The sequence below is a fragment of the Harmonia axyridis genome, chromosome 6 (genome assembly GCF_914767665.1).
Source record: "Harmonia axyridis chromosome 6, icHarAxyr1.1, whole genome shotgun sequence".
Lineage (NCBI taxonomy): Eukaryota > Metazoa > Arthropoda > Insecta > Coleoptera > Coccinellidae > Harmonia > Harmonia axyridis.
The window spans coordinates 39,685,354-39,712,496 of NC_059506.1; the positions used below are offsets into that span (position 1 = coordinate 39,685,354).

General features: G+C 34.6%; 5 protein-coding genes across 8 annotated transcripts in view; 4 read left to right on the forward strand and 1 right to left on the reverse strand.

Moving 5' to 3' along the window:
* Positions 1-920: 920 nt before the first annotated feature.
* LOC123683380 (mediator of RNA polymerase II transcription subunit 13) overlaps positions 921-27,143 on the reverse strand; it is a 46,179-nt gene continuing 19,956 nt past the window's right edge. For 2 of the 4 annotated variants that reach the window (XM_045622387.1, XM_045622391.1), the window contains 16 exons: positions 26,420-26,717; positions 20,343-20,557; positions 19,879-20,097; positions 19,559-19,727; positions 18,606-18,902; positions 17,031-17,433; positions 15,094-15,299; positions 12,176-12,564; positions 11,737-11,923; positions 11,390-11,625; positions 11,121-11,312; positions 10,835-11,064; positions 10,341-10,634; positions 9,526-9,821; positions 2,916-3,282; positions 921-1,345 (listed from right to left, as the gene is read on the reverse strand). In XM_045622387.1, coding sequence (XP_045478343.1) covers positions 1,213-1,345; positions 2,916-3,282; positions 9,526-9,821; positions 10,341-10,634; positions 10,835-11,064; positions 11,121-11,312; positions 11,390-11,625; positions 11,737-11,923; positions 12,176-12,564; positions 15,094-15,299; positions 17,031-17,433; positions 18,606-18,902; positions 19,559-19,727; positions 19,879-20,097; positions 20,343-20,557; positions 26,420-26,717 — 4,131 coding nt within the window. In that variant the 3' untranslated portion in view covers positions 921-1,212. The remainder of the gene's footprint in view (positions 1,346-2,915; positions 3,283-9,525; positions 9,822-10,340; positions 10,635-10,834; positions 11,065-11,120; positions 11,313-11,389; positions 11,626-11,736; positions 11,924-12,175; positions 12,565-15,093; positions 15,300-17,030; positions 17,434-18,605; positions 18,903-19,558; positions 19,728-19,878; positions 20,098-20,342; positions 20,558-26,419; positions 26,718-27,143) is intronic. The other 2 variants (XM_045622390.1, XM_045622388.1) reach the window with 2 other exon arrangements.
* On the forward strand, positions 3,365-5,783 carry LOC123683387 (serine-aspartate repeat-containing protein C-like). Its single transcript, XM_045622398.1, has 2 exons — positions 3,365-4,327; positions 4,822-5,783. Exons 1-2 carry the CDS (start codon positions 4,287-4,289, stop codon positions 5,525-5,527), a joined length of 747 nt encoding a protein of 248 aa, XP_045478354.1. The 5' UTR covers positions 3,365-4,286; the 3' UTR covers positions 5,528-5,783.
* On the forward strand, positions 6,507-9,515 carry LOC123683390 (putative RING-H2 finger protein ATL61). The gene is made up of 2 exons (XM_045622402.1): positions 6,507-7,406; positions 7,973-9,515. Exons 1-2 carry the CDS (start codon positions 7,369-7,371, stop codon positions 8,448-8,450), a joined length of 516 nt encoding a protein of 171 aa, XP_045478358.1. The 5' UTR covers positions 6,507-7,368; the 3' UTR covers positions 8,451-9,515.
* Positions 13,791-14,700, forward strand: LOC123683391 (probable E3 ubiquitin-protein ligase XERICO). Its single transcript, XM_045622403.1, has 2 exons — positions 13,791-14,233; positions 14,398-14,700. Exons 1-2 carry the CDS (start codon positions 14,145-14,147, stop codon positions 14,594-14,596), a joined length of 288 nt encoding a protein of 95 aa, XP_045478359.1. The 5' UTR covers positions 13,791-14,144; the 3' UTR covers positions 14,597-14,700.
* On the forward strand, positions 25,037-26,398 carry LOC123683389 (E3 ubiquitin-protein ligase RNF13-like). The gene is made up of 2 exons (XM_045622400.1): positions 25,037-25,102; positions 25,662-26,398. The coding sequence occupies exons 1-2, from the start codon at positions 25,065-25,067 to the stop codon at positions 26,146-26,148; spliced, it is 525 nt and encodes a 174-aa protein (XP_045478356.1). The 5' UTR covers positions 25,037-25,064; the 3' UTR covers positions 26,149-26,398.

Below are 27,143 nucleotides of genomic sequence, written 5' to 3' on the forward strand. Positions count from 1 at the left end.
CTGAGGCTGCATTCGCTTCAAATTGGCCCCAGCAATTTTTTTTCTCAATTTACATTAATAGAGAGATCGATACGATAAAGTCAAATACTGAAGGTTCAGAGAATTCCCAACCTTAAATGCTTCTTTTTGATTAATATTACCTAAACATAGTTCACTTTACTGTATATACAAACATTAAAAACATCTTAGACAGAAAACGATCAGCTAGAAAATGTACAGCTTCTTTTTAGTATCGTTTAGAATTTCTCAGATGTGTGAGCTCCCTCAGAAGATATGTTTCAACGTCCTTGTTGCCTTCTTAAGAAACATCTCAAATACTTTCGAAAATTCCACTATCAATTCTTCAAAGTCCAAAATTTATCAAAAACAAATACGATCTGGATATAATCAACAAACATTTGCCAATACACCGAAAAAGATTTTCTTTGAGAAGTACATACAGAAAAAGTTGTACAATTCAAAATAAAAGAGATAAATAAATATTTTCCGTTCTAAATACAATATGTTACAGATCATAACAACCAATAAAATTATAACAAACAAACGATAACATTTGTATTTGTTGAAAAAAATAAAAAATAGGTGAAATAAATACAAACACCATGCACTCTTCTCAGTAAGACCACTGAACCCCTCTTCCGCTTAAATATTGCAGTATAAATTCTTTTTGGCATTAAAGTCTAGGTTTAAAAAGGTCAATCGTTGGGGCGAAATAAATTCTAAATATCACAATAGTTTGTACAGGAATTAAAAACAAAGAATCAGAGCTCTATAAATTAAAAAATATTATACAGTTTTTCATTCGGTATATACACATGTTTTCTAAAAAAATATATAGATTCGGGTCGAAATCTATTTTCCAAACTTCGAGTATTTTAATTCGTTCAAAATGGAAGGTTACGTGTTTTTTTTTTTTTAAATAAAATGAACTCCGAGGTTCGTGAAAACCAAACATCCATTTCGTTTCGGCTACGACATCTCTCTCTCAGAATGGAAATTTTCAGGTTGGTTTTTTTTTTTGGTAACGCAAAGATAACCAAATTCGCAGGAAATGAATCTTGGATGGATCACCGATGGAACCGAAAAACCTGGGGGGATGGAAAAGAACCGAACCCGATCGATCTCCCATCAAATTTTTTTTTTTTTTACAGTTCCCGATTGTCGGAGGGCGCGCGTTTAAAATTTGGAAAGGCCGAGGGTTCAGCGGGCGACTCAGATTAGTGCTGCGGTGGTGTGATAGAGCTGAACGAGAACCTGCATGTGGACAGGCAGACAGGACAGTCTGTCCTTCGTGTTGGAATCCAAGGCCAGCCACGACAGGGCGTTGTATCCCTCTAAAACATATCTGAAAGAAAAATTCACATCAGTACAGGAATTTCAAGTCTTTCAACATAAAAGTAGGTAGTTGACGATTTTTGGGAAACTGGTTGTTTATATTTCAATAAAAATTATGTCAACATGATTCAACTCGAATTCATATTTTTGACAACAATTTGATATTTCCTTTTGAAAAACACAATAAACTACAGTCATTCAGAGATTTATTAAACCATCTATTAGTTACAAACAGATATTTGAAAAGTTTAAGAAAAAATTTCAAGAATTATTCCACTATCTATTTAGTAAGTAATTGTATAATGATTTATTGAGTTCTTAAGTACTTTTAAAATGTTTATTTGTCAATTTGTAATGGCTTAAAATGGCTTAATTTGTATAATGCTCAAATTGAGTTCTTAAGTACTTTTAAAATGTTTATTTGTCAATTTGTAATGGCTTACCTAATGGGGTTAATGGCCATTCCAAGAATTTCTATCTATATAATCATTAGATAAATGATTCTTGAAATGAGTGTGATAAGATAGGACAGTTTAACCCTTTATTAAATGTTTATTTGTACCAGGGTGATGAATTAAATACGATAAAAATGATCAAAAATAAAAAACATATTCTTTGATGACATTCTTTAGGTTGAATATTGAAATGTTCAACTAAGGAAGTGCCCCCTTTTTCAGGGCACAGCCCGAAAAGTTGCATAAACTTAGTAGAAGTTCAACAGTGTTTAATTTCATATATAGAATAAATTTTCACAATATCTGTAAGTCAAATTGATGCAATAATTACGATCCCTGTTCATAATAATTTGACTCGGAAGGAATTTGATAGAATATTGTTAGACTCTATGGAAAGGCAAAGATTTACATCAAATTTTTTTAACAATTCTCGAAATATCATAATTCCACTGTACCTGTGTAATTTTTATTCTATATGTGTTAGAAATGTGTATGAAATGAATAATAATCATATTGTACCTATCAAACAACAAATTAATACGTATATATTTTTTTTTCTAGGGACATACTAAGAGGAGAATGTAGTATTTGTCTCAGCGAGATATCAGGAGAGATATACCTCACAGGATGCACTCATTGCTTCCATAAGGAGTGCTTGCAGCAATGGATTGCGCATTCAAATGAGTCCTGCCCATTATGTAGGACATCACTAATCATAGAGAAAACCTTCCGGATATTTGATATGAAATCGAAGCGATGAATCATGATTCATCGATTCCATCCGGAAGGTTTTCTTTTTTTTTAATTGTATAATTAAATCTTTGATATAATCATTGACATTGAATAAATAAATATAAATATTGTATAAATAATATTGTGTAAATAAAATGTAATATATTTAAATTATTTAAAATTTTTTTCTTCATCCCAATTCCACTAAAGCTAACCGATGAAGCGTCATTTGATTAAAAATGTAGATGAATGTTCTAAATGAAACAATAATAATATATTTCAAAAATAATCTAGCCAAGAATAGGCATGCTCGTTCAGAAATGGACACAAAGAAGGCCTAATGTGATACGGGGATAATAAAAAATTTCCCTAGAAAAATAAAGTGGAAATAACCTTAAAACGTCGGTTGTGTAGGTGGAATCCAGAGGATGGGAAGTGACTGCAGATTGTTGGAAGAGATCGTCGGAACTCTGTTGCACGTTGGGGCTGTGCAGGTGTAGGGCGTTTTTCAGGAAGGCTGGACAGACGCCTTCGAGATGGGGGCACTGCGACCAAAACCACTTTGGCATTTTTCCGGTGGGCGCGGTCGAGACCAAATAGCCCAGGGCCAACGGCTGCTGGAGGAGAGTTCCCACCTCCTCTGTCTGATCGGAATCGCCCATCTTGTTGTTGCCAGACTGGTAGGGGCTTCCTTGACGACCCATGTTGTTGCCACAGCCTCCCGGACTGCCCGGACCAGATTCTTCTCGTCTTGGGCTTCCTGAAAAACGAATATGAATATTGTGAAAGTTATATAAATGTTTAGATTTAAGATTTTTATTTATATTTCTTTCACACTCGTTTTTGACTTTTCACCCTCTAGCTACACTAGTGCCACCAATTTAGGACAGTTCAACGGATACTTTTGAAATAGAAAGATTATTTTTACCCTTTATTAGAAAAACAATCATAAACTTACTTTTTTCATTTCATTTATTGGTGAACGAAGCAGAACAATACAATAGATGGTAAAGGGAACAGTATTTCTTTTGACCTTAGAAATCTTCTGTTGAATTTAAATGCTACACCCAAAAACGAATTCAATAAATATAAAGCAAATATTTAAATTTAGAAAATTTTATTTGAACAGGATAACTATGTTCAATATTACTCAATGTATAGTTTTTACTCGTTTTAGTTCAATGTTTAAAATTATTATCAAATGAACGTATAAATTAAAGAGAAGAAGAAGAATTATTTTTTATTATTTAATTTGCGAGATCAACAAGTTTTTGCGATACTTATTAATTCACGATTTTTTCCTCTGTTGGCTTCTTGATGAATTTTATTTATTAAAAAAGATATTATTATAAAATATGATTTGATATTTTACAAAATGAAAATAAGGTAACTAGTGATAAACGATTGTGAATGCCAATTTTGTACATTAGATCGTTCGCTGTTAATAACTGGCAAATAACTTTGTATTGAAATCCCCTCAACATTTTAATGAAACTTTTGAATAAACTTTTTAATTGAAAATTTTAAACAAAAAAAAAAGAATTATTTGTTTTTGCTTGTTTTATCTTAATGTTTGTAATTATTATCAAATGAACGTATAAATTAAAGAAAAGAAGAAGAATTATTCTCCTCTATAATGAGAACTTCAGCAATGTACCATACCCTGTTCAAAATTACTACACTCATTAATAGTTCTGTTAGTGTTAATAGTTGAGTTACTATTGGTACTGTGTATACATACTTATTATTGCTGTTATATTCAAAATGGCTACTTTGTGGGGATTGTATCTAGACTGTGTGAAAAGGTAATAATTTGATATTAATTTTCTTTTTATATTTTTGATAATGCTTTACTTTATGAAAGTAGAATTATTGTAGAAGAATTTCTTTTCAACTTATATGTTTTCGTTACCTTACATCCTTACAATAATAATAAAATTTAATTTGCGAGATCAAAAAGTTTTTCGATACTTATTAATTCACGATTTTTTCCTCTGTTGGCTTCTTGATGAATTTTATTTATTATAAAATATGATGATATTTTACAAAATGAAACTAAGGTAACTAGTGATAAACGATTGTGAATGCCCATTTTGTACATTAGATCGTTCGCTGTTAATTACCGGAAAATTACTTTGTATTGAAATCCTCTCAACATTTTAATGAAAAACTAATAAAAAATACTTTGAAAAATCGAAATTTTTACTTAAATACTCCATAATTAATGTCTTAAATGTTATAAATGTATTTTATATGAATTTTATATGCTTAATAATTGTTGTTTTTTTTATTCTTCTAGAGGCATGACATTCAAAGAGAATTGTACGATCTGTTTAGCTCAATTCAATGGACACCTATCTTTGACAAAATGCTGTCACGTGTATCATAGAAGGTGCTTGCGAAAGTGGGTTCGCAGATCTCATGGGTCGTCCTGTCCTATATGCAGAGAACCTCTAAAAATGAATTCCTCGTTATGTGAAGAACCTTCAAATGACTCCAATGTATATGAATTGGATGTGGGTAATGCAGACGAAGCGAGCAATGACGAAGACACAGACGACGAAGACATCGACTACGAAGACACCGACTACGAAGACACATCCGAAGAAGACACATCCGACGAAGACACATCCGACGAAGACACATCCGACGAAGACACAGACGAGGAAGACACCGATGCCGTCGAAGACGATCGAGACGCTGTCACCGAGGCTAAGATCGGTCAAGAAGCTGATCAAGAGGCTAACATTGACAACGATGCCGTCGAAGACTATCGAGAAGCTGTCACCGAGGCTAACATTGATCAAGAAGCCGACCAAGAGGCTAACATTAATCAAGAAGCCGATCAAGAGGCTAACATTGATCAAGAAGCTGATCAAGAGGCTAACGATGATGAAGAGTCTGATATATTTGAAGACAGTGAAGACGATGATATCAATTTAATAATAATTATTATTAATAATAGATTATTGGCCACTCGTCGACGAAGCCGAAGTCATTGCTGATATGGTCAGCGAAGATTACATGGACCGATATGAAATCAGTGAAAATGATGTGTGGTAAATTAGAAATCGAAATATAAATTGTTACTATTTGTGTTTATTTATTTTGTTTATTTTGTTTGTATATTTCGTATGATTAAATTATTTATTTATATATGAGTTTTTTTCCTCCCTTTCCTCAGACTATTAGCCAGCATAAAATTAAATAGAAATGTAAGTGTTACCATCATCTTCAGAAGAAAGAAAATATAGAAGTGCCTTATAGCATTTGTTGACATCGCTATAATATTTTTTTTTACAAATACGTATAATGAACTGCGTTGCCATTCTGAGGAAGAAGTAAACTTTCCTCCGTTCTGTGGCATAGATGTTTTGCGAATATTCTGTAGATTTGGCAACACCGTTCTGTTGTTGTTATTGCATGTCACATCTAGAAGTACATTAAGTGTTAACTTTATTTTACTTTTAATAATAATAATAATGTTTATTGACTAAATCCTACATAATGTCAGGTAAGTCAAAAGGAATAGAGTTCGGCCAAAGCCGATCTTCCACTCTTCCTTATATGAAAAAATTGCACATAAATAATCTGAGTTGATAGTAGCAAAATACATAAAAATACAAAATAACCTATTTCATACAATAAGTCCTATTACATACAATGAGCACGCAAAAACACTAAAAACCTTCAATGAAAAATCAAAATAAATCACAATATTCTCTTCGTTTGTAATCAGCGTTATTTTATACAAGCTTGTGAATTTTAAGTTACATATTGTTAATCTTAATCATAGTAAAACTCGAAAAACATGTATAGTATGTAAAAAATTCGGAAATGAAAACCTAACCTAAAATAGGCAAGTCACGTTTTGAGTCCATAGGCGTAGTATTTGCGAGATATCGAAAACTTAATTCAATGCTAACATTTGTAGGTTTCCTTCATTACTTCTTAAAGAAAAAAATGAAACTAGCTAGTTTTCATTTTGAACTATGATAATTTATTTATATTTTGTATTCAAGTTCAATATCGATTTTTGAAATATTAATCCTTATTAAAGAACAATTGACTACGCCACTGAAATGTTTACTGTACCTGTAGTTGTAAATTTTGCAGGTTTTTTGTTCTCCTATCTCACTTTATCATCATACTGTTGCAATTGATTACAATACAACGCTATTTATTTTTGAGGGCACCTTAATCTTTTCATTCCTGAGCATGAGGAAATGTCATTCCTACAATTAATTAGGTATGAAAAATTGATACGATAAAGCAAAAAATAAAAAAAAAACAGGAAATTCCTCGAAATAATTCACATTAAACAAAATCAGAATTCGATCAATGATCATTTAAAAAGGGTTCTACGGGAAACGTTTGTATAATTGTGACTGTGATAAGAATCAGAAGTTTGTAGTAAACAACATACATTATAAATAATAAAATATCTAACAAATTCAATTAAAGAAATTAACAGGATTAATGAGTTCAACACATAAAAATTGATAAGTCAAATTTTCTATTACAGTTCGCTCGATAGGAGAAAAAGAAAAGCCTTTTTTTCTTTTCTGTACGTTTTTTTCGAAAATTGAAGAGAATTTACAAGCCTCTGGCTAAACATATGAAGAAGAAGAATTTCAATGTTTAAAATTATTATCAAATGATGGTAGAAATTAAAGAAAAGAAGAAGAAAAAGTAACCTCTTCTATGCTGATATCTTTAACAATGTGCAGACCCTGTTAGTTAGTTAGTAGCAAAATTACTATACACATAACTAGTTGTGGTAGTGTCAATAGATGTGTTAATATTTCTATTTCATATACACTTTGTATTCTTTTATTTAATCAGGATGTCTTTGCTGGAATTGTTAATGGACTGCAAGGAAAGGTAAGAATTCGATATTAATTTTCTTTTATATTTTTGATAATGCCTTAGAATAACATAATGATATCTTTAGTTTTTGGAGGTAGAATTGTAGAATTTTTTTTTTTTACTTTTATATGTTTTCGTTGCCTTACAATAATAGTAACATCCAGTTTTGAGATAAAAAAGTTTTTTTTTGTTACTTATTAATTCATTATGTTTTTTCTCTTCTGTAAATTTGGCATTTTGATGAATTTCATTAGTGAGTGCCCATTTTTCGTATTATTCGTTGTAACTATTGATTGATAATTGAATTGAATCATCTTTAACAATGAGATTAAAAATTAATTGAGAATAAATAAAAAAAAAATGAACTTAATACTTAAATATCTCGTAACTAATGTGAATCTATAAAATTATTGTTTCAATTGATATTATTGAATTCACTACTTGTTCGTAAGTTTATCTGAAGGTCTTTCAGCCAAATGTAAATTTATAGATTTGTTGTTTGAAAAAAAAAATACTGAAGAATATTATAAATGTATTCTATATGGAATGAATAATAATCAAGTTGTATCTTTATTTTCTAGAGGCATAACATTCAGAGAGTCATGCAGCATATGTTTAGCTGATTTAAGTGGAAATATATGCTTGACCAAATGCAAGCACACATTCCATAGAAGGTGCTTGCATAAGTGGCTTCGCACATTCCCTGGGACCTCCTGTCCAATGTGCAGAGAACCTCTGACGTTGCCCATACCATACGAGCACATTAAAGATGTGTATACGTTTAAACTTGGTGGGTTAGACAGTGACGAAACAGACCAAGATGAGGAATCTCATGAAGAATCTGCTAACAACGATAATGTCATTGTCGCAGACAATGCCACTACCCAAGGTAATGGCCCTCCTCCATTATTCATCATTACCACTGAAGGTGAGGAATCAGATGAAGAATCGGATGAAGAATCGGACGAAGATCTAGATGACACTACCGATGACCATCCATTATTCATAATTTCCAACGGGGAAGGCACTTTCACGATGTTATTGAATCGAATCAATTAGCAGAGTGAAAGCGGTGGTAATGAATCGAGAATATAAATTGTTAGTCTGCGAAGATTACATGGACCGATATGAAATCAGTGATAATGATGTGTGGTAGAGTGTCTATGAGTTAAAACTCCTGTCAGTTAAGCATTTTCTTATTTGAAAAAAAAAAAAGAATAAAAACGGGCCAATGAGAAAGAAAAAGAATTAGAAATCGAAATATAAATTGTTACTATTTGTGTTTTTTTAACTTGTATATTTTGTATCATTAAATAATTTATTTATATATGAGTTTTTTTCTCCCCTTCCTCAGACTATAAGCCAGCATAAAATTAAATAAAAATGTAAGTGTTACCATCATCTTAAGAAGAAAGAAAATATAGAAGTGCCTTATAGCATTTGTTGACATCGCTATAATATTTTTTTTACAAATACGTATAATGAACTGCGTTGCCATTCTGAGGAAGAAGTAAACTTTCCTCCGTTCTGTGGCATAGATGTTTTGCGAATATTCTGAGGATTTGGGAACACCGTTCTGTTGTTGTTATTGCATGCCACATCTAGAAGTACATTGAGTGTTAACTTCATTTAACTTTTAGGTTTGTAATCTGCGTTATTTCATACAAGTTTGTGAATTTTAAGTTACATATTGATAATTTTAATCATGGTAAAAACTCGAAAAACATGTTTAGTGTTTAAAACATCCGGAATTGAAAACCTAACCTATCTCAGGCAAGTCACGTTTTGAGTCCATAGGCGTAGTATTTGCGAGATATCGAAAACTTAATTCGATGCTAACATTTGTAGGTTTCCTTCATTACTTCTTAAAGAAAAATTAAACTAGCTAGTTTTCATTTTGAAATATGATAATTTATTTATATTTCCTTATTGAGGAACAATTGACTACGTCACTGGAATGTTTACTGTACCTCTAGTTGTAAATTTTGCAGGTTTGATTGTTTTCCTATCACACATTATCATCATACTGTTGCAATTGATTACAATACAACGCTATTTACTTCTGAGGGTACCTCTATCTTTTCTCCGAGGTTAGATATCTTACATACTACGTATGAACATTTGTTCCACCTACCGTTAGGGCTTTGTCCCCCTCCGGTCCCAGAGTCGGTCCAGTTGAAGATGTCGCTAAAGTCGTTCATACCGTCTATGCACTCGGGCATGTCGTCGTTCAGGGCGATGAATATCTCCTCGTCGCCAAGTTCGGGCGTTATGTGCTGCTCCTGGAAGGCCGTCTGCGAGGACTGGGTAGTCGCGCTGGTGGGAAACACCAGTATGTGGGTGCAGGACACGTCTTGCGGCGTAGACAGCTGCGAGTTCACGCTCACCTGGCTGAAACGCTCGTCAGGTGTGAACTCGTCAGGCATCAATCTGAAAAAAATCGAGACGTATGAAGAATAAGCGGAAAATTCCAAGAAAAACATTGCTTCGTTCGGTGACAATCGAATAAATTCCACCGATTGAGTTGAAAGAATACCGTGTAGGCTCATTGTGATGTTTTCACTTTGTTATGTCAGATGTCAAATTGACATCTGAATTAACTATGCTTCAACGATTATCTATGTTCACCAAGTTAAAGCGGATATTTGTGGTCACCAATCTCTGATTAAATGTCTCTTTTTATGTATATTTCAGAGCTTCACAGTATGTCTTAGAAATGAGCATGGATTTAAGTTTATTTTTAATGCAAATATTTTTTATAATACAAGTGCAGAAGGCGTTGATATTCTTCCATGAGTTCAACATATACGTATAACGTGTCAAAGTGACATCTCATTCATCCATAAAAAATGGGAGATATCAAGTTATTTATATTATCTCACAAAAAATATTTTTAGAATTACCATAACCAAATTTTAAAATTTCTAATGTTTTCTATGACAAACTCACCTCAAGGTGGTATCTGGCTCCAGACTGACCAGGCAAGCGCTAAGGATGCAGGGCACCGAAGACGGATACATAAGGGCACACTGTGTACACAATTCCTTAAGATGTTGAGAGGCCTTCAGCAGGTTCTTCTTGCTAAGCAACCAGCTCCATCCTTTCAGTTCTCCGTGGCCAATTCTTCCAAGCCGACCTACCACCAGCCTCCAAGGTCTGGCGCTTTGCGAAAGCACCCCGATTATGAAGTTCATAAGTTTCTCCAGGCCTATCCTTCGAGCAGACGCCTTTTTCCGTCGACTTCTGAAGCAGAAAAACGCTATTATTCGTCGCGTTCACTTCGAATCATATTCTCTTAGATAATAACATAACCTCAAATTGCTTGAAACGTCAAATGTCAGATATGCTAGATTGTGAACAAGGTTCCCATCATTTTTGTGGGAAAATGTTTGTTTATTCTTCAATGCCAAAAAAGTCATAAGGATCATCTGATAGCGATTTACCTGTTTGGTATATCAATGTTTATCGTAATGTTCTCCAAAATTTCCCCCCTTTCATCGGTGGCCACAGCCAGTAACCAGCTCTGATCCTCTGAAAGGCAGTAACTCAGGTAGAGCACCGAAGCCTGATCTCCGGTCCCCTTTCCGAAAGACTCGACAGCCTCAACTTTTTCCCTCATCGGCGCCAAGATATAAGGTGGGGTGTACATCCTGTACGGGGCTCTATTCTTCTCCTAAAAAAACAAAAATCGTAAATGGTGCATACAAAGAAAAAATGGATCGGACTAACATCTTTATTTTTAAGGAAATCATCGGCTTGAGCTGCAGTTCCGAAGCCGGTCAACGACTTCACGTTATTGGTGTGGACCAAGAGTCTCCTGCACTGGGAAAAGATGTTCAAGGAGAGCGCTCTCATGTGGTCGCTGTGTCGCGTCCTGTCCCTGGCCCTGCCCAATTCTACAATGCTCTCCAACGAAATTATCTGTGAAAAAAATCGAACGATCAGTCGAAATTTTAACGATTGAAGAATATTAGGTTGAGTGAGGTTAGGTTACGCACCTGTACGTTGATGTTGCTCCTGATGTTGTTCGGCACGGCGGAGATAACCGAATGGAAGCACCGCAACAAGGCCAGACAGGCCAGCCTCTGCAGTTCGGGTTGATCAGAACCCATGGAGAAGGGCTCCACTAGGTAGATGACAACGCAAGGTACTTCCCTCTCCTCTTCTTCGTGACTGAGATCCAAGGACGATGCGGCGGTATTTGAGGAATTGTCCTTTGTGTTGTCGATATCGGCTGGAGATTAGAAGAAGGAGTTAAGTCAATCGTATCGAGTCATCATAAAACGGATCAATTTTTTTTCACTACTAGACACCATAAATTCTAAATGTCTCAGAATTAGCTCACCAGGACTTTTTGGGGTGGAAGGCGCCTTGTCAGGCGTGGAAGAATGTTGACTGCTGCTACCATCTGGTGTGCTGGGTGGAGGCATCGGACTTGGCGCTGGCTTATCAGAGGGTTCCGGCGGAGGATCCAACAGCGTTTTGTCCATGGTCACCTGTTGCAGGTGAGGGGCCAAGTGGTGTTTGCAAACCTGAAAGTTTAAGACATGTCAACTCAGTGGACAATTTAAAAAAAAAAATGAGTAGTGACAGTTTTCTCAACGAATCACAATCTTTTGCAATTATCACTAACTTTTAGAGTGTCTTTCTGATTGTAACACAATGAATATTGATTCAAAATGTTAGAATATTCCAAATCAAGGTACAATAATGAAATATTTGTGTATTCAGAACTGTCGTTTTATTTTTAGATGCCTTAGTCCACATATAAGTCGATCTCTTACCTGCGCATACAACTTTAGCATATCCGTGGTCTCGCTGTCTCCTAGCATCGTGAACCATTCCTCGACGGCCTCGTTGCCGATCTTGGCCTTTGCCGTCTTACCCACCCTCAAGATCCCGTCTCGAAGCACCTTTGTTATCGGACTGTGCCTACCCAGCTTGCACATCTCGTATGCGGTGCTAAGTTCCTTGAAGAACCACCTGACCCTGGGCAGTATGGAGTCGTTGTCAGGGGCGACGACTATGTAGGCTACGTCTCTCGAATAAGAGTACGGTTCCAGCAGCAGGGTCTCCCAGTGGTGCAGGGCGTAGGGCGACAGACTCAGCCAGTCTTTCTCGTGGCCGACCACAAGCGATGGTATCGGTTGGGGCTCGCAACGATCGTCAGTACCTGAAAAAGACGGCTCGTGGGTATTGTGTGAAACCATCAGACAAATTTTTCATGTGCTCCAATAAAAAAGCTAAAAGGAATAACAAGGAAGAAATCTGTGTTCAAGTAAATATATTCAAATTTTAACACAATCACGCGAATAATTTTTTCTGTTCTGAAATACATGGATAATTGATCTTTTTATTGCATACTCTCTCTATTTCAAATATTTGAATTCATTCTAATAATTGATCATACTCGATTACACATCGCTTTTGATTGGTCATGATCGGGTTTTAATTAATGTATCCTATCAAAATCAAAGAAAAAGATCGAAAATGGAAATCTTAATAATATCTGAGACATAAAATGAAAAAAAAAGTTTTTTTTGAAAATTTTTTTTTTGATTCTCGTATAACCGGAAGTGCCAGAACTTCGAAAATATTTTAGCTGAATAGAGCATCATGAACAATGTCATATTCCGAATTTTCAGATTTCAAATCGGCCCCGTTCTCCAGAAACGTCTAATAGACCGTTGAACTTGAAACACCCTGTATATCGCTGTAGGTAATATTTTGGTGTGAGAAAATTCTATTGAATTCAAAAAAGCTTTTCTATCATGAAGAGAATAATAAGATTCAGATGATATTCAGTTGAAAACGACACATTTAGCTCCTATTTTTATGGAAAATTTTCGTTAAGCAGAATTTTAGTGTTGCGATTCTACATATCAATATCTATTTCAGAGTAGCAAATTCGATATTTTTCAATATTTCACATTATGATTTCGACCAGACGGAAGATATTATGTTCTGGTTCCATTAGTCGAAAATCCTGATTTATCGTGATAAAATTCAGTTGAAAACGAGTTATTTAGTAGTTTGCTCCAATTTTTATGGACTGTTTCGCTTATGCAGAATTTCAGTTTTGCGATTATAAATTTCGATATTTACTTTAGGATATGAAATTCGATATTTTTTAATATTTCGCATATTGATTTCGACCACACAAAATTATGATCTAGTTGAATTATTATTCATGCAAATAATTTTTTCTGTTTGAAATACATGGATAATAAATCTTTTTATGGCATACTGTTATGTTTTCATCAATTTGATCGTTCAAAATCAATATTTCCAGCACATGGAATCTTGAATTTTGATTTGGGAATTATCTTGTTGCATTCGCCACATTGTAATTCCTTCTTCATCGCTTTCTTCTTATGTTTGGTTTTTTTATTGGTGTTATTATCTCCCATGTTTACTTTTTTTACAGCGAATGTAATTAAAAAAGGAAATTCACGTGAACCTCTCTCCCGGATCGAATTTGTGAATTATTTTCGAAGTATAGGATATTTGGGTATATTATTTCTTATTTAATGTCACTTTTCGAAATTATGAACTTTTCAATTTACTGATTTTCAAAATCAATATTACAAGTTTGAGAATAGAATCCTAGATCCCAAAGAAAAGAAGAAGAAAAAGGTATCTGCTCTATGAAGATCTTTAGCTTCATGGTTCTGTTCTCCCTATGTTTTCATTCAGTGTCTTGCTAAACTTAGTAGAAGGTCAACAGTCTTTAATTTCATACATAGATTCACAATGTCTGATATTGCAATTTGTTTCATCCCTGTTAATTATAATTTAACAGAGGAGGAACTTAATAGAATAGTGATAGACTCTATGAAAAGGTAAGGATTTACATCAAATTTTTTTAACAATTCTTGAAATATCATAATTGCACTGTACCTATGTAATTTTTATTCTATATGTGTTAGAAATGTGTATGAAATGAATAATAATCATATTGTACCTATCAAACAACAAATTAATACGTATATTTTTTTTTTTCTAGGGGCGTACTAGATGGAGACTGTAGTGTTTGTCTCAGCGACATATCAGGAGACATATACCTCACGGGATGCGTACACTGTTATCATAAGGAGTGCTTGCAGGAATGGGTTGCGCATTCAAATGAGTCCTGCCCCTTATGTAGGACATCACTGATAATAGAGAAAACCTTCCGGATATTTGATGTGAAATCGAATCGATGAATCATGATTCATCGATTCCATCCGGAAGGTTTTATTTTTTTTTAATTGTATAATTTTGTAAAAAGGATATATATGTCAATGATATAATCATTGACATTGAATAAATAAATATAAATATCGTATAAATAATATTGTGTAAATAAAATGTAATATATTTAAATTATTTGAAATTTTTTCTTCATCCCAATTCCCCTAAAGCTAACCGATGAAGCGTCATTTGATTGAAAATGTAGATGAGTGTTCTGAATGAAACAATAATGATATATTTCAAAACTAATCTAGCCATATATGGCATCCGAATTCGAATTGATTTTACAATCAACGTATTTTTGGCATGGTGCAGTTATTTGGAGAAAAAGTATCGTGCAAAAAAAATCGTGAATTTATTATACTTTCAACTATTTATCAAGCAAATTTTTTCCACCACTGTAACCAAATACTAATACGGTTTATAGTTGATTGAGAGGTACGGTTAAGTTGTGAATTAGAAATATTACCTCTTCCTGCTAGTCGGTGGAACTGTCTCCAGGTCAGGGGTCCTTTCACTGCCGACGGGGCTTCCCACAATCTAGTTTGGCACTTCTTCTGGATGGCATCCTGAAGAAGGGGCCTTAACGTCTTCATCACCCTCACTATGTCTTGGTTACATTGCGGACCGCAAGCTCTCAAAAACGGCCACTTATGTACAGTCATTTTGTTCAACCTGTCGGAAAGTGGGCAGTTTGAAATATGAAAATTTGTATCAGAAATTTAAGGAAGCGGAACAAAAGTTCCTGTAATTTCATTTTTTAGAGATTAAGTTCTGTATTTTTTATTTATTTGGAATTAGAGCTTCTGCGAGCAAGACCTACATTAGTGAAAAAATCTTCAAGGAAAAATAACTTTCAAATATTTCGCTATATCTTGGTTTCTGTTCAAGATATTGGAGACATTCCGAAACGTTTTTTTTCAGTAATTTTTATACTTTTTATGATACTCAGTTCCTAGAAATCGATCATATTTTTTTTTAGAGATATAGGAGAGAGTTGGTGTTTTTTGAATAGGTCACCCTATATACGACATGATTATAATTATACAAAATTGATTAAATCTCGAAATGAATGAAAAATATGTATATCCAAGGTGCCCATAAAGAAAAAATTCGTTAATAAAGCGAAATATTTGAAACAGTAATTTTCTTTCTCTATTTCAGTATCGTAATGAATTCATTACAGTTCTAAAAACAGTGGTGTAATGAACTCATTACAGCATCGTTTTCAGTTTCATATTTTTTGTTTTGTAGTTGTCTATGAATGTAATGAGTAATTGAAAATTATTTCAAAATTCGAAACATACGATTCATATTCAAATTCTGTAGTCTGTCAACTTTCCTTACAGTCACACCAACTGCCAAGTTATAATACAAAAGTCACTAGGATATATAATCTGAATTTTTCATTTAATTTTGACAATATTTCACACAAAACTTGACTGAAATAGAGAAAATATCGTCTAATACTCGTTGTGAAAGGCAATTCGAACCCTCATGTTTATGTTACTTTCGTGTTGGAATAGGAGACCATTCTGCAACTTGTTTTAGAATATACAATTATTTTATTATTACCATATACAATTCATTTAAACGCCTTTTCACATGTCTACTTTCACAGACCTCTGGCACGATTACAATATGCTTTTTTGACGCTCGTTGCGAGGCTAATTTCTGCAGACCTCGAAGTTATTTTTGAGGTTATGTTCAGAAATATTTGAAAGATCAAATCACATTTTCGGCATCGATACATACAATCAACAAAACATGAATTGGGAACACAAAAAAGTGTTACATACAGCGTCCTTTCTAATTCGAGATAGCCACATCAAACAGATAAAAATGATGTTGGTCGACCTGCATTTCATGGGAAAATGTTCATCTTTTATTTAAGACATACAAGAAAAGGCTAGTTTGACACAAGGTTCTTTATGGGTATGGTCCGTAATCGCCGAGAATTTCAGAGTGGTTCAGGTAACCTGCTTCGTATTTACGGACCGCTTGACACTTGTCTATGGTAGACTAAATTTTTCATTGACAGAATTTTGGAGGTTATAAATGGTTGATCTCTTTTCATTTGTAAATTACTGATAGTTCTTAATGGCTCTGAAGAGTATTCGTTTCATGATTAAAATAATACATTTTTTGAGTGTCAGATGTCATGGAAAATATTCGTAAACATTAATCTGAAAATTAAAATGACAACTGCCAACCGGAGTGGGCGTGGTTACCGAACCCAATCAGAATAAAAGTACGGTTGCTCTGGTGACACACAACTCACCGAAGTTTGAGGAAATAGTCACCGGTTTTTGAGGAATTTGACATATAGGGACCACCAACTTACTAACCGTAGTAACCAAGGTGATATACGAACCATACCCTACATAAAGTGTTTATGAACCCTACCGTTGGTTGTTGTGCCTCTGTCCGTTATCCTCCATCTTGCACGAGCCCAAAGCATCCGCGGACGCCTGTTTGCTCTGGTCCAGGGCTACAGCGGTAACTTCGTTGCTGTCCGTGTACTCGAGCACGTTGACCGTGTTCGAAAACACGCCCCTCTGGCTCTTGATGAAGTCGGCCGCCCTACAAAGGGCGTTCACGTTGTTCGGTATCGCGCCGCATTGGTCCCTGATCAGTTCCAGTAGATGGTGGGGCAGACCGTCGATCTGATCGCGGTCCACGGTCGCGTCAGTCTTCAGGGAATTCGTCGACACGAGATAGGTGGACAGGGGTGTCTTTTTCCGCTCGGCGGGGTCGTCCGCCATACCTGGAACAACCCTTATCATAGAGCCGGCTTCCCTAGATATACCTTAAATCAGAAATATAGTGTTATAATGGTCATTTTAGATTGTTCGAGGGGTGTGGGCTTTCAATCCGACAGGTGTTCGAACCAGATGTAGGACGTATACAGATAGAGGAAACAGGTATATAGAGAATTGACAGGTATTCATTTATTTATTAATCGAAAATACAAAATATGTATGTCACGAAAATTTAAAGGAGTAACAGGCCAATTGAAAAGTCCACCATAGTAAAACACATTTTTTTTGGAAAAATTCGATTTAATTATTCAACATAGTTGCCTTCAAGGGCGATTCAGCGATTATAGCGATCTTCCAACATTTCTATTTCATTTTTGTAGTATGATTTGTCTTTCGCTTCGAAATAGGCCTCAGTTTCGGCGATTACTTTTTCATTGGCGCTAAATTTCTTTCCAGCGAGCTTCTTTTAAGATCGGAGAACAGGAAAAAAGTCGCTGGGGTCCAGATCTGGCGAATACGGTGGATGCAGAAGCAATTCGAAGCCCAATTCATGCAATTTTGCCATCGTTTTCATCGATTTGTGACACAGCGCATTTTCTTGTTGAAACAGCACCTTTTTTCTTCAAATGGGGCCGTTTTTTAACGATTTTATCCTTTAAACGTTCCAATAACGCTATATAATAATCGCGCTGTTGATGGTTTGCCCCTTTTGGGGGTAATCAATGAATATTATAACTTGCACATCCCAGAATACTGCTGCCACAACCATGCCAGCTGACCGTTGTGTTTTCCTTGCTTTGGATTCGGTTCATCGTGTGCAGTCCACTCAGCTGACTGTTGATTGGACTACGAAGTCAAATGATGGAGCCCGGTTTGATCCATTGTCACAAATCGACGCAAACATTCAGAGAGAAGATTTTGCTTCAACTGTATTTTTTCCCTTCAAAAAGCAATATTTTATCAGCATACGGAATTTTTTTTTTCATCTTTTTCAAATAACAAAAGTAGCTACTCTCACAGCGCAATATCTCACAAACAATTGGTCGAACTGCTGTCAAATTTTGACACGTATCGTTTGAAGGTTGGTACTAACTAAAAATCATATGGATTTGATACTAGCACCGCCATCTGTGCATCAGACCGGGAACTTTTCAATTGGCCTAATAAAATTGTGTATAGTATCCTTTGGTATGGCTGGGTAAAATCTTCGACAACTTACCAGTGATCTCTTTCTCGTCCTCGTAGAACAGGCCACTCCCATAGGCTAGCCTACGGTTCACCACCGCCGAAAAGCCGCAGCTGCATCTGAGAGAGTCGTCGATAGCTTGGTTCTGGCCGTGGTGGGAGGACGCGGTGGGAGACATCATGCCGTAGGGAGGCGGAGGTTGAGCTAGCATCGCCCCCGGATAGGGGCTGTCCGGGTTGTGTAGGCCGTTGTTCAGGTGGTGGGAGGTGTGGTAAGGTCCGTGGTGAGGAGGCCCCTCTCCGTTCATCAGGTAGACGGCTGCGTCGGATCCTGCAACATTCAATTTAGGGTTAGGGGCGCTATATAGACAAATAAAGCATTTTTTTTCGACATAAACGTTATTTGCATGATTATATTGCTTCGTTGCAAAATGAACCGATCAGGGATAATCATTCATTTAAATTGCAATAAAACAACGATGGATTATTCGATTGACATGAATTTTATTCATCCCAAGATAATCTTGTGACATTACATTTTGAATATGATTTCTGGCATATGACCGCCACGGCTGGCTCGGATGTAGTCCAGTCTGGACGTCCAATTTTCGAAGACTTTTTCCAACAATTGTGGCCGTATATCGGCAATAACACGGCGAATGTTGTCTTCCAAATGGTCAAGGATTTGGACGTAGTGCGCGATACGTATTCCGCACAGAACCATAATTTTCGAAATAAAATTGCACTATTTGCAAGCGTTGTTCAGACATGAGTCTATTCATGATGAATTGCCAAACCAAACTGAGAATAAATCACTTGACAGCTGTTAAATCGGTCGCCATCTTGAACAGTAATGCCAATCAATCTCATAGCAATTCGGTAGTCTTCCGTACATTCATTTTGTCATTGTTTGCCTATACAAGAGAGAACTTGATTTCTAAATAGCGATCGAAACCATGATCGTACTCAAAAACAATAATAACTCACCTCTGATATTCCCCGTTCCGTTACAAACGCATAGTGTGCAACTTTCAAAGTTGTGGTCCCTAAATATATTGAAGGCAGTGTCGGTGAGCAAAATGTTCAATAAGAGGGCGCTTGCTTCGGGTGCCCTCTGAACTGAAGGCGTTTGGACAGCTTCCACGGAATTCAAGTTCTACAAGAGAAACAATCGTTAACTCACTTCCACACAAACTGTCAGCTGTCGACATAGTTAATTTCACCTAAATCTGACAGAACCATAGAATTTAGTTGAGGTGAACAAAATGAATGAAGTAAAACACAATACCTAAACGATTTAGACGTACCTTATTCAGATAGGAACTTGCATTGGACGTAGCAGGACTAGGTAGTTCGTAAGGAGGCGGTGGTCTGAACCCGGGTGGAGAAAATGGATTGACACCACCTGGCTGGTGATGAGGGGTGGTAGGTCCTCCAGATACTATTGTGGGATTCGGCGTAGCTACAGGAGTCAGAGGATTCGCTATAGATACGGTGTTGGATTGGTGATTGGGCGGTTGCTGCACCTAAACATAAAAAAGAAATGAAATGAGGAAAGCACTGTGGCAAAGTCCATTCAGGAATAGATGCCAATTTAATGTCAATAATTCCTGAACGGACTACATTTGTTATGGTATATCGTTCAAACGTCACATTTCAACCTTTTATTCAAAATAGAATTTAATTATCTAAAAAAGAAAAGAATATACATACATATAATAAATAATATATGGGGAGAATTTCATTTATTTTTATACATGATAAAACTTACGGTAGTTGTGGTAGTTTGCGTTGAAGAGGTCTGTGTCTGTGCCTGCTGTTGCGCCTGCTTCTCTGCCAGCTGCATCCACGAAGGCTTGTAGACGCAATGGGGAGGTAGCTGCATCACAGGCAATCCTTGGCTCGGAAGATTGGTCAGGGGTGCATATTTGCTAGAACCGACAATCTTGCACGTTACCGGTGGTTTGAAAACGTAGGACCAGTCATCTACAAAGAAAGCCTTTTAATATCCGACTGTTAGAGGTGAGCAAGATGTCATATTGCCACCAATAGATGGTCTATTACCATACTTAAAAAAAAAAATAAGGGTTTCCGTTAAATGGAAATGAATTTTCTAGATGAGACAAGGTGGACAATAATGTTTAGAAATGTTTGTGGGTCCACTGATCAGATTTTGTTTGAGACAATTCAGGCTGATCATCACAAAAGTCGCCAGTATCAAATATATTTTTAATATACAGGGTGAATCTTTGACTTGTACATATGTTTTAACAGTATATTCAATAGAAACCCTTTTATTCTTTGCCATTTTTCTTGTTGAACGTAGAAATTAAAGAAAAGAAGAGGAATTATTCTCCTCTATAATGAGAACTTCACCAATGTACCATACCCTGTTCAAAATTATATGTACGAGTCAATTTATATGCTACACCCAAAAACGAATTCAATAAATATAAAGCAAATATTTCAATTTAGAAAATTTTATTTGAACAGGATAACTATGTTCAATATTACTCAATGTATAGTTTTTACTCGTTTTATTTCAATGTTTAAAATTATTATCAAATGAACGTATAAATTAAAGAGAAGAAGAAGAATTATTTTTTATTATTTAATTTGCGAGATCAACAAGTTTTTGCGATACTTATTAATTCACGATTTTTTCCTCTGTTGGCTTCTTGATGAATTTTATTTATTAAAAAAGATATTATTATAAAATATGATTTGATATTTTACAAAATGAAAATAAGGTAACTAGTGATAAACGATTGTGAATGCCAATTTTGTACATTAGATCGTTCACTGTTAATAACTGGCCAATAACTTTGTATTGAAATCCCCTCAACATTTTAATGAAACTTTTAAATAAACATTTTAATTGAAAATTTTAAACAAAAAAAAAAGAATTATTTGTTTTTGCTTGTTTTATCTTAATGTTTGAAATTATTATCAAATGAACGTATAAATTAAAGAAAGGAAGAAGAAGAAGAAGAAGAGAAGAAGAATTATTCTCCTCTATAATGAGAACAATGTACCATACCCTGTTCACAATTACTACACTCATTAATAGTTCTGTTAGTGTTAATAGTTGAGTTACTATTGGTACTGTGTATACATACTTATTATTGCTGTTATATTCAAAATGGCTACTTTCTGGGAATTGTATCAAGTGTATCGAGACTGTGTGAAAAGGTAATAATTTGATATTAATTTTCTTTTTATATTTTTGATAATGCTTTAGTTTATGAAAGTAGAATCATTGTAGAAGAATTTCTTTTCAACTTATATGTTTTCGTTACCTTACATCCTTACAATAATAATAAAATTTAATTTGCGAGATCAAAAAGTTTTTCGATACTTATTAATTCACGATTTTTTCCTCTGTTGGCTTCTTGATGAATTTTATTTATTATAAAAGATATTATTATTATAAAATATGATTTGATATTTTAAAAAATGAAACTAAGGTAGCTAGTGATAAACGATTGTGAATGCCTATTTTGTACATTAGATCGTTCGCTGTTAATTACCGGGAAATTACTTTGTATTGAAATCCTCTCAACATTTTAATGAAAAACTAATAAAAAATACTTTGAAAAATCGAAATTTTTACTTTAATACTCCATAATTAATGTCTTAAATGTTATAAATGTATTTTATATGAATTTTATATGCTTAATAATTGTTGTTTTTTTTATTCTTCTAGAGGCATGACATTCAAAGAGGATTGTACGATCTGTTTAGCTCAATTCAATGGACACCTATCTTTGACAAAATGCTGTCACGTGTATCATAGAAGGTGCTTGCGAAAGTGGGTTCGCAGATCTCATGGGTCGTCCTGCCCTATATGCAGAGAACCTCTAAAAATGAATTCCTCGTTATGTGAAGAACCTTCAAATGACTCCGATGTATATGAATTGGATGTGGGTAATGCAGACGAAGCGAGCAATGACGAAGACACAGACGACGAAGACATCGACTACGAAGACACCGACTACGAAGACACATCCGAAGAAGACACATCCGACGAAGACACAGACGAGGAAGACACCGATGCCGTCGAAGACGATCGAGACGCTGTCACCGAGGCTAACATTGATCAAGAAGCCGACCAAGAGGCTAACATTAATCAAGAAGCCGATCAAGAGGCTGACGATGATGAAGAGTCTGATATATTTGAAGACAGTGAAGACGATGATATCAATATAATAATAGATGAATGGCCACTCGTCGACGAAGCCGAAGTCATTGCTGATATGTTCAGCGAAGATTACATGGACCGATATGAAATCAGTGAAAATGATGTGTTTTGGAGTGCCGATCAGTTAAAACTCCTGTCAGTTAAGCATTTTCTTATTTGAAAAAAAAAAAAAAGAATAAAAACGGGCCAATGAGAATTAAAAAGAATAAGAAATCGAAATATAAATTGTTACTATATGTTTTTTTTACTTGTATATTTTGTATGATTAAATAATTTATTTATATATGAGTTTTTTTTCTCCCTTTCCTCGGACTATTAGCCAGCATAAAATTAAATAAAAATGTAAGTGTTACCATCATCCTCAGAAGAAAGAAAATATAGAGGTGCCTTATAGCATTTGTTGACATCGCTGTAATATATTTTTTACAAATACGTATAATGAACTGCGTTGCCATTCTGAAGAAGAAGTAAATTTTCCTTTTTTTTTTTTGCGAATATTCTGTAGATTTGGCAACACCGTTCTGTTGTTGTTATGTGTTAACTTTATTTTACTTTTAATAATAATAATAATGTTCATTGACTAAATTCTACATGATGTCAGGTTAGTCAAAAGGAATAGAGTTTGGCCAAAGCCAATCTTCCACTCTTCCTTATATAAATAAATTGCACATCAATAATCTGAGTTGATAGTAGCAAAATACAAAATAACCCATTTCATACAATAAGTCCTATTACATACAATGAGCACGCAAAAACACTAAAAACCTTCAATGAAAAATCAAAATAAATCACAATATTCTCTTCGTTTGTAATCAGCGTTATTTTATACAAGCTTGTGAATTTTAAGTTACATATTGTTAATCTTAATCATAGTAAAACTCGAAAAACATGTATAGTATGTAAAACATTCGGAAATGAAACCTATCATAGGCAAGCCACGTTTTGAGTCCATAGGTGTAGTATTTGCAAGATATCGAAAACTTAATTCAATGCTAACATTTGTAGGTTTGCTTCATTACTTCTTAAAGAAAAAATGAAACTAGCTAGTTTTCATTTTGAAATATGATAATTTATTTATATTTTGTATTCAAGTTCAATATCGATTTTTGAAATATTAATCCTTATTAAGGAACAAAGTGACTACGCCACTGGAATGTTTACTGTAACTCTAGTTGTAAATTCTGCAGGTTTGTTGTTCTCCTATCTCACTTTATCATCATACTGTTGCAATTGATTACAATACAACGCTATTTACTTTTGAGGGTACCTCAATCTTTTCATTCCTCTAAGCATAAGGAAATGTCATTCCTACAATTAATTAGGTATGAAAAATTGATACGATAAAGATATGATATAGATAAAGCAAAAAATAAAAAAAAACAGGAAATTCCTCGAAATAATTCACATTAAACAATATCAGAATTCGATCAATGATAGAACAGACAAGAAGGGACTGAAAAAAATCTATTCAACACTCATACAAAAAGTAATACACATTAGAGAAAGAGGAGAAACCACAGTTTTGAACATTTTATACTTATGACATTCAATCATTTAACAACATAAGGTGACACGTTGAGGCTGACTATCTCGATATTCGAAACAAATAAGTAGTCGTTATTTAAATGTTTATATTATAGTATTCAAGGAGGTAATGGAACTATCTCTTTGTGTTTTTAATTGAATAATGTTTGTAATTCAATATTATTATTTTTAGACATTTAAAAAGGGTTCTACGGGAAACGTTTGTATAATTGTGACTGTGATAAGAATCAGAAGTTTGTAGTAAACAACATACATTCTAAATAATAAAATATCTAACAAATTCAATTAAAGAAATTAACAGGATTAATGAGTTCAACAAATAAAAATTGATAAGTCAAATTATCTATTACAGTTCGCTCGATAGGAGAAAAAGAGAAGCCTTTTTTTTTTTCTTCTCTGTACGTTTTTTTTCGAAAATTGAAGAGAATTTACAAGCCTCTGGCTAAACATATGAAGAAGAAGAATTTCAATGTTTAAAATTATTATCAAATGATGGTATGAGACTGGGTACATAACCTATGGTTGAGCCCAAATAACCAGATAGAAGAAGAAGAAGAAATGATGGTAGAAATTAAAGAAAAGATGAAGAAAAAGTAACCTCTTCTATGCTGATATCTTTAACAATGTGCAGTACCCTGTTAGTTAGTTAGTAGCAAAATTACTATACACATAACTAGTTGTGGTAGTGTCAATAGATGTGTTAATATTCTTATTTCACATACACTTTGTTTCTTTTATTTAATCAGGATGTCTTTGCTGGAATTGTTAATGGACTGCAAGGAAAGGTAAGAATTCGATATTAATTTTCTTTTATATTTTTGATAATGCCTCAGAATAACATAATGATATCTTTAGTTTTTGGAGGTAGCATTGTAGAAGTTTTTTTTTTTTACTTTTATATGTTTTCGTTGCCTTACAAGAATAGTAACATCCAGTTTTGAGATAAAAGTTTTTTTTTGTTACTTACTAATTCATTATGTTTTTTCTCCTCTGTAAATTTGGCATTTTGATGAATTCATTAGTGAGTGCCCATTATTCAGATTATTCATTGTAACTATTATCAAATTTAATTGAATTGAATCATCTTTAACAATGAGATTAAAAATTAATTGAGAATAAATAAAAAAAATGAACTTAATACTTAAATATCTCGTAACTAATGTAAATCTATAAAATTATTGTTTTAATTGATATTATTGAATTCACTACTTGTTCGTAAGTTTATCTGAAGGTCTTTCAGCCAAATGTAAATTTATAGATTAGTTGTTTGAAAAAAACTGAAGAATATTATAAATGTATTCTATATGGAATGAATAATAATCGAGTTGTATCTTCATTTTCTAGAGGCATAACATTCAGAGAGTCATGCAGCATATGCTTAGCTGATTTAAGTGGAAATATATGCTTGACTAAATGCAAGCACACATTCCATAGAAGGTGCTTGCATAAGTGGCTTCGCACATTCCCTGGGACCTCCTGTCCAATGTGCAGGGAACCTCTGACGTTGCCCATACCATACGAGCACATTAAAGATGTGTATACGTTTAAACTTGGTGGGTTAGACAGTGACGAAACAGACAAAGATGAGGAATCTCATGAAGAATCTGCTAACAACGATAATGTCATTGTCGCAGACAATGCCACTACCCAAGGTAATGGCCCTCCTCCATTATTCATCATTACCACTGAAGGTGAGGAATCGGATGAAGAATCGGACGAAGAATCGGACGAATCAGACGAAGATCTAGATGACAATACCGATGACCATCCATTATTCATAATTTCCAATGGGGAAGGCACTTACGCGTTGTTATTGAATAGGATCAATTAGCGGAGTGAAAGCCGTAGCAATGAATAGTAGTATAATTTTGAATTTTATTTTTTTTTTTTATTACTAATTAGTCTCTGAAGTTTATTTATTTATTTATTTGTGTTTGTATTACTTTAGTAGTTGTTTGTATATTTTGTATTATTATATTATATTTCTTACTTATGCATTTTTCTTCACCTATTTTACAAACTGTTGAAGATAATTCGCAGGCAGTAGCATCAGTTCAGACTACTAGCCAGCATAAAGATGAAAGTATAAGTGTGGGGCTCACCTATGTGCTCCTCAGGAGGGCTGCCCATGTTCGGGTATATCTCCTGTTTTATCCTGACGATACCCTGTGTCAAGTCGGTGAAGTCGGGGGTTTGTGTCTCGATGAGACCACAGGGAGATGGCATCGGGTTGTGTTCCAAACTGGGTGGAGTCGGGAACATCTTGCTCAGTTCCTCGGGCCTCAGGATGCCTATGGCGGGACAACCGCCGCTCCCTGTCGAGCTGTGACCGCCAGAGAAACGTTTAGAGTCTTCGTGGCCCCCGGATAGAGTCGATCCAGGCGGGGTTTGTATTTGCATCTGGAACGGTTGACGTTCGGCTTTAGGTTAAGGTTCGACAATTTGGGTTTTGTATTTGATTAGGTTGGGGTGTAACTAGGAAGATTTACATTTGAATTAGACCAAATAATTCTTTTTTTTTTTTTTACTAAGTCCGAAACTGAAGTAGTAAATACATAGTCCAATGTGAAATCGGGAACTTTTTGAAATAAGTATTCGTTTGAATTTTTCATGAAATTACAATCACTCAATAGAGCAGTATCAGCTGATGTCAAAGAAAAGCTTCAAGGGGGAACTGCATCACATGACTGGAATATAGGCTTCTGATTGGTCACGACTACTTTGAATCAATGTAACATGTCCAATGTGTTATGCATATGCTTTATTCGTTGTGCTTGTGCCCCAGCCGCTGACCAGACCATGTGGGAGTGCTGATACTACTCTATT